Genomic DNA, 6,000 nt, shown 5'->3' with positions numbered 1-6,000 from the left:
CGTGAGCCTTCCTTAAGAAGCCTTCCTCCAGGGCGAGACCCTTTTCTAATTTGCCTGCAGTCACCTTACAGGCTAGCAGCAGTCAGGGTGGCCCCAGGTGTGGGGCCATGAGGTGACCATGAGCAAACTCTGATGGCTGGCACAGCACCAGTAAGAGGAGGGAACAGAAATCACTAGGAAGCCAGGACACGGAGGCAGACTTGACCAAAAAATGATATTTATTGAACAGTTATCCACCACAGTATTTCAGTATTTGACTTAGGCAGGCCCGCTCGAGGGTGTCTCCACCTCCTGATATGTTTTCAGCCCTTGAGGGCGTCATTGTAGATCAAAGCCAAGGCCCCCAGAAAGGTGACATATTCCTGGAAGTTCACCACCTGGTCCTTGTTCCGGTCCAGGTCCTCCATGAGCTTTGCAATGTCAGCATCCTGCAGCTTCTAACGTGTCAGAAGGGAAATCCAGACTCAATGTGATGAGAACCTCTGATTCTCTCCCTTGCTCCCTCCAGGCAGCCCTCCCTCAGACAGGGGACCCTGCGCTCTCCTCGTCAAAGACATTGGCTTTATTGCTCCGCTAGGCTCCGCTGGGAACTGACCCGTGGTCCCAGGAAGCTGTGTGGGCTCGGGCCCCAGAATATGGGTAACTGAGCGTCAGATGCACCTGGTCCCTCCCTCTCCTCACCCTGCTTCCCGAAGGGCCGGGGAGCGGCCTTACTCACCGCGCCGATGGTGAGCTCCTTCTGGATCAGCTCCTTCAGCTCCTTCTTGCTCAGAGTGCTCTTATCGCCTTCCCTGCCCGAGTACTTATGGAAGATAGCCACGAGGAGGCCAATGGCCTGGTCCAGGGGGCACGCCATGGCTGGGCGCTGGGCTCAGAGCTGGGGGCGGAAAGGCTGGTCAGTGCCGAAGGGCCCCACCCGCCTACATTCACATTCCCCGAGAGCTCTGTCCCCAGCCGCACCGCACCGGTGTCACCAGCGGGAGTCGGCTCGGGGCTTGGCGGGAGGGAGAGGCAGACCCGAAGGCCCAGAGGAGAGAGGTGGCCAAGCAGCAGCCGGACCACGGCCGAGAGCCAGCCACGGGGGCTCCAGAGGTCGGGGAGGAGGAGGGGGACCGCACACCCGGGACACACCCTCCCGCAGCCCGGGGTGCACTCGGGGGAGCCACCTGCCGCCCGGGGCCGATTCACCCCAGGGCGGGCGGGCCCTCGAGGACTCACCGCTCGGCCGGGAGAGCGTCCGCGGACCCGCGGGGCGGCGGCCAGCGCGCCTTTTAGCGGCCGCGGGGCGGAGGCCGGGCGAGTCAGAGCCCCCCCTTACCCCGCCCCGAGCACCCCTCCGCCGCCGCCGCCTCCCGGAGCCAACCTCCCCCCCCACCACACCCCGGGCCAGCCCCACCGCGCCCTCCGCGCCGCCCTCAGGCCCGCCCCGTCCAGGCCCGCAGGGCGCCAGCCTCGGGCTGTTCCGGTTCCCGGCACGGAACGGGGATCCCAGGGGAGACCGTTGCCAGCCAGGGACACCGAGCTCCCGGCCAGCTCCCCGGCCCACGGCGGGGGCGGGGGGGCTCCCTAGAGGGTGTTTGGGGACAACCCCGGATGGAGGGGGAGCGGCCAGTGGTCTGTAACCTGGGATTCAAGGGACATCTGGAACACCCACCCCTCCGCAATAACGAATTCCTACCGCCACCCTCACAACTCACAACCCTCCCTCCCCGGCGCAGCCCGTCCCCTCCCCCGCTCGCCCCCTCCCCCGCCCCACACCCCAGCCTGGAATTCCGCCCGCGGCCTCCTGCCCGGCGGTGTGAGCGCTGCGCCCTCCGGAGCTCCGTACGCTCCGGTGGAAACGGTTTCCAGACCCTCTCCCGAGCCGCAGAGGGGAGTGAAGACAGCCGGAAGCCCCGGACCCCACAGAGGACTGGGGTGGGGCGGGGCGGGCTAGCCCCCCTCTCTGGGGGAAGTGGGGAAAGGAGGCCGGCGAGGAGGCCTCCCGTGGCCTCAGACTGGCTTGTCCGCCGCCGCCCTCGAGAGCCTCCCCCAGCGCCCGCACCTCCTCTGCCCTGTCAGAGCGCTTCCTCTTAGCTTTCTCTGCGAGGCAGGGGAAAGCCTGGCCCAACTGCCCCATTTTCCGGAAGGGCAAAACTAAGCCCAGGAAGTTCAGTGACATCCACACCGAGGAAGGGACGAAGCCCAGGACCCTAAATCCCGGAGGCCCTCAGCCCACTCGAGGAGGCGTTCTCCCGTGCCCCGCCCCCACCACCACCCCTAGGCAAGGGGGACAAGACATCCTCAAAACCAGCCAGGAATGGAAAACCTTTATTTGCCATGCTGGAAGGGAAGGCGGAAGCAGGGTCCATCCAGAAGGGAGGCGAGGGCAAGTGGCCAGAGGGGAGCTGTGAGAGAGACTGCGGAGACCAGGGGGAGGGGCTGAGCCCTGGTCATTTCCTGTCCTCCAGGAAGAAGTCGTTGTAGGCCATGCACAGTGTGGTGAGGAACACCGAGTACTCCTTGAAGTCGATTTCCTGGTCACTGTTCTTGTCCAAGCTCTTCATCAGGTCATCAATGCTGGTCTCCTTCATCTTCTTCAAGGGAAAGGGACAGGTCAGCGACCCCAAATAGCCCTGCATCACCACCGCAGGGCGCCACCACAACCCGGGAAGACAGCCTCAGGGTGACTCTCAGCTGAGTCCCCAACACGGACGGTCTCAGCCCCCAGCGCACACCCAGCACCGGGCCCGGCGCCATGCGGTGACACACCTTGAATCCAAGCAATTGTCCCTAGGGAAGCCGGCCCAACCGCCCCTTTCCACAGCACTTCCCACCATCCAGGGAAATAGTGGTCTGGACGTTATACAGCGTCCAACAGAAATGCCTTGGAGACTGTGTGGCACTGAGCATGATCAGACGTCTTCTGTCCCTGCAGAGGGTAGCTGAGACCTGACCCAGACAGCATGCCACGAAAGCCACGTGTCAGAGCCCAGAAGCCACCCCGGCCTTCCCTTCTGGGACAGCTTGCTGCTCAGCTGTGTGGAGATGAGGCCGGGGCTCAGCCATGTTCTGTCTGTCCCCTGCTCTCCCCTGCTCTCCCAGACCAGCTCCACAGAGAGGATGAAACATGGCCCTCAGGTGAGACAGGAAGAAAACACAGGAGAGTTCTGCCCTCCCCTCTTCACTGCCCGCAGTTCCCGCTTTTCCACAGGAGACACACGTCAGGACAAATGGAGATGGAAACAGCTTCTCTGTGACATGGTCCTTGCCCCAGCATTCCCCAGGCCCTCTGTGCTCTGTAATTAACCCCTGGGGACCCGCCACCCCTCCTTTTGCCCTCGTTAACTTCAGGATGCGGAGAGCCTGGCGGGAAAGCCGGAGGACAAGCTTCCTGAAACCCACACCTGCTCCTGTCCGCTGCCCGAGGGAGGCGCAACAGGGTTCACAATGTGACTGGAGAGGCCCCAGGACTAGATTTTCAAGAAAGAAGGAAGGACTCGACCTCTTACTAGCTAGGTGTCTTTGGACCAGTTGGATAATGTTTCTGAGCCTCTGTTTTTTCGAGCTGTAAAAACAATCTCATTTCCTCATAGGCTTTCCCCTCGGTCAGCCACCTCCCCCCTTCTCCATTTGGCGAGAAGCAGTCTGTCTCCTTCCATCCTTGTGTTCCCAAACGAGCAGGACACTTTTTGTTCCCGTGTCAGTGCCAGCTGAGAGCCCTGGCTGTACGGGACCCACAGGCAGAGGCCCGGCCCTCAAGCCTCGCACAGCTCGAGCTGGGCACCCTGGGGCCTTGTCCCCCACGATTCCTCACACAGGCTCTTCGATGGCTCCGTGCGCCCGGCCTCAACACACAAGGCTCCCCGACCTCTAGGCCTTGGCGCAGGCTGGAATTCACCCTCTGGACGCGGCCCTGCCTCCTTCCCAGGGAGACCCAACTCACCTCCCATCACGGAGGCCGTGCACCTGTTGGCCCAAGATGTCCACCTTCTTCCTTAGTCTCTGTCAGTCCCATTGGTCACCCTACTCCAGGCTGAGTACTGGGAGAGCAGAGCACTGGTGCGTGTCCCCTCTGCTGGTGCTCTACAGATGCAGAGCTGGAGCATCCTACCTCACAGAAGGGGCACCCCTACAGTGGTGTGGTGCTTCTTCTGTTCTCTTCCTCCCCCGTGGTGTGTGCAGGGAGAACTCGGGCTTTGGGCTGGGGCAAGAGTCACCTACCTCTCCAAGACACAGCTCCTTCCTGATCAGCTCCTTTAGTTCCCTCCTGCTCAGGGTCAGTTTGCTGCCTTCTCTCCCCGAATATTTATGGAAAGTGGTGACCATAGTGGTCAGGGCCTTCTCAAGAGGTGTCTCCATCAGTGAGCTCTGGAGGGTGAAGGGGGAGGGAAGAACCACCATTCCCGGAAAGCCAGACCTGCTGCTTCCCCCATCGCTAGTCCAGCCCCAAGGCAAACAAGGAATAGCCAGAACCACGAGACCCTCCAGCCCCTATAGGAGCCGACACACGCCCCTGCTTAGGAGATGCTGAAAAAGGGCTCTAGGGGCAGATGACCTCCCCGCGAGATGAAATGGTGGCAGACGAAGGAGCCAAGAAAGGTCCCCTGGCCCATTGACCTCGGGCAGTCACTCCCCAGAGGCTGTCTCGCCCCAGTCACCTTCCTGTGCCCGGGCGCCTGAATCACCGGAGCGTGCAGAGTGTCCCATTACGGAGGTAGAGGACAAGGCAAAGACAGTCCAGGCTTCAGAGGGGGGCTGGAGCTGGACCTGGGAGCTAAGATCTCAGCAGGAAACAGGGCAGAGTTTGCTGGACCTGTCCCGCTGGTCTCAGTCTCTGGTCCACAGACCTGCACACAACCAGCACTAGGAGGGGAGGGCCTATCTCCAGGACTCCTCTGAGGGCAGGATCCAGAGGCTGGGTGTGAACGTGACCCTCCAGGTCCTTTAGCATGGCCACACCTACCCAAGGAAGAGGCCACTCCTATGACTTAGGAGGGGGACAACACCCAAGAAACCTGGGGGCTCCAGGTCAATCTGTGTAGAGTCCAGAGCAAGAAGGAAGAAGCAGCTGGCTTTCACCTTCGCCCAAAGCCCACCTAGTGATTCTTGAGCTGGATCTGTCATTCACCTCTCGCCACCCCAAAACCTCAGCATCATGCCCCCTCACACTCCAGAAGATTCAGCCATGAGCACAGGGGAGGGGAGGGCCTCTGGGCGTCAGGGACAGCACCCCAGCTCTTCTGACTGCAACTGCATACCCAGAGCCCCTTCCCCAGAAACTCCGATAAGCCCTGCTCCACACTCCGCCCTCCTTCCTGAGCCCATGTCTGCCCAGCATGCCAGGCCTTCCTTGGTGGTGGTCCCCAAGGCTGTCATGGTCTGGCCTCACCGCCCCACTTGCCCCACCGCACAGATGAGCAGGAAGGTGAGTAGGAAGAACTCACCAGGGAAGGCGCCAACAGACAACCACACAGCACAAACAAGTCTCCCTCCCACCACTCCCTGCTTTTGTTCCCTTGCTCTGGTCCCCAGGAAACCAGAGGAGGGAGAGCCAATGAGGAGAGGGACCTGAGAAGGCCCAGGTCAGAGCCTCCTGGGACAGGGCTGGGGAGAAACCCCTCTGCCAGTCTTGCCTTCCTTGTTTCCCAACAGAGAGGCAGGGGGCATGTTGAGCTCATTGAGGCACACACATCTTCAGTTCCAGAAGCTTTATTTTCCCAACCAGCACTCAATCTGATGGGACTACAGGGGTGGAAGAGAAACCAGGAGCCCTGGGAAAAGGAGGGAAACGTGGCCCAACACAGGGCACCTCCTCACAGCCTCCTCACACCCTCCTCACAGCCTCCTCACACCCTCCTCACAGCCTCCTCACACCCTCCTCACACCCTCCTCACATCCTCCTCACACCCTCCTCACACCCTCCTCACACCCTCCTCACACCCTCCTCACACCCTCCTCACACCCTCTCCACACTGCGCCTCCGGTCCACACGGGGAACAGAGCAAACACAACTTGAGA

General features: G+C 61.5%; 2 protein-coding genes across 4 annotated transcripts; both read right to left on the bottom strand.

Annotated features, from left to right (window-relative positions):
* Positions 1–200: 200 nt before the first annotated feature.
* S100A6 (S100 calcium binding protein A6) lies at positions 201–2,411 on the bottom strand. Of its 2 annotated transcripts, none has more exons than XM_059146461.1 (3): positions 2,309–2,411; positions 719–877; positions 201–437 (listed from the first exon to the last, which is right to left on the bottom strand). In XM_059146461.1, exons 2-3 carry the CDS (start codon positions 854–856, stop codon positions 303–305), a joined length of 273 nt encoding a protein of 90 aa, XP_059002444.1. In that variant the 5' UTR covers positions 857–877; positions 2,309–2,411; the 3' UTR covers positions 201–302. The 2 variants fall into 2 exon arrangements, with proteins under 2 accessions (XP_059002444.1, XP_059002443.1); XM_059146460.1 differs by lacking the exon at positions 2,309–2,411 and adding an exon at positions 1,219–1,374.
* A 3-nt stretch (positions 2,412–2,414) lies between these two features.
* S100A5 (S100 calcium binding protein A5) lies at positions 2,415–4,872 on the bottom strand. Of its 2 annotated transcripts, none has more exons than XM_059146457.1 (3): positions 4,641–4,872; positions 4,204–4,350; positions 2,415–2,576 (listed from the first exon to the last, which is right to left on the bottom strand). In XM_059146457.1, exons 2-3 carry the CDS (start codon positions 4,339–4,341, stop codon positions 2,433–2,435), a joined length of 282 nt encoding a protein of 93 aa, XP_059002440.1. In that variant the 5' UTR covers positions 4,342–4,350; positions 4,641–4,872; the 3' UTR covers positions 2,415–2,432. The 2 variants fall into 2 exon arrangements, with proteins under 2 accessions (XP_059002440.1, XP_059002441.1); XM_059146458.1 differs by having other exon boundaries at positions 2,415–2,573.
* Positions 4,873–6,000: the final 1,128 nt, after the last annotated feature.

This window comes from Mustela lutreola, chromosome 14 (assembly GCF_030435805.1).
Source record: "Mustela lutreola isolate mMusLut2 chromosome 14, mMusLut2.pri, whole genome shotgun sequence".
NCBI lineage: Eukaryota > Metazoa > Chordata > Mammalia > Carnivora > Mustelidae > Mustela > Mustela lutreola.
This window is presented reverse-complemented; position numbering and strand designations above follow the sequence as displayed.

Excerpts from the sequence above, each read along its gene's own strand:
- S100A6 (XM_059146461.1), bottom strand. The coding sequence starts at position 856 with ATGGCGTGCCCCCTGGACCAGGCCATTGGCCTCCTCGTGGCTATCTTC. Across the intron at positions 438-718 it reads AGGAGCTCACCATCGGCGCG|AAGCTGCAGGATGCTGACAT; the intron begins GTGAGTAAGGCC and ends CTGACACGTTAG.
- S100A5 (XM_059146457.1), bottom strand. The coding sequence starts at position 4,341 with ATGGAGACACCTCTTGAGAAGGCCCTGACCACTATGGTCACCACTTTC. Across the intron at positions 2,577-4,203 it reads AGGAGCTGTGTCTTGGAGAG|AAGATGAAGGAGACCAGCAT; the intron begins GTAGGTGACTCT and ends TTTCCCTTGAAG.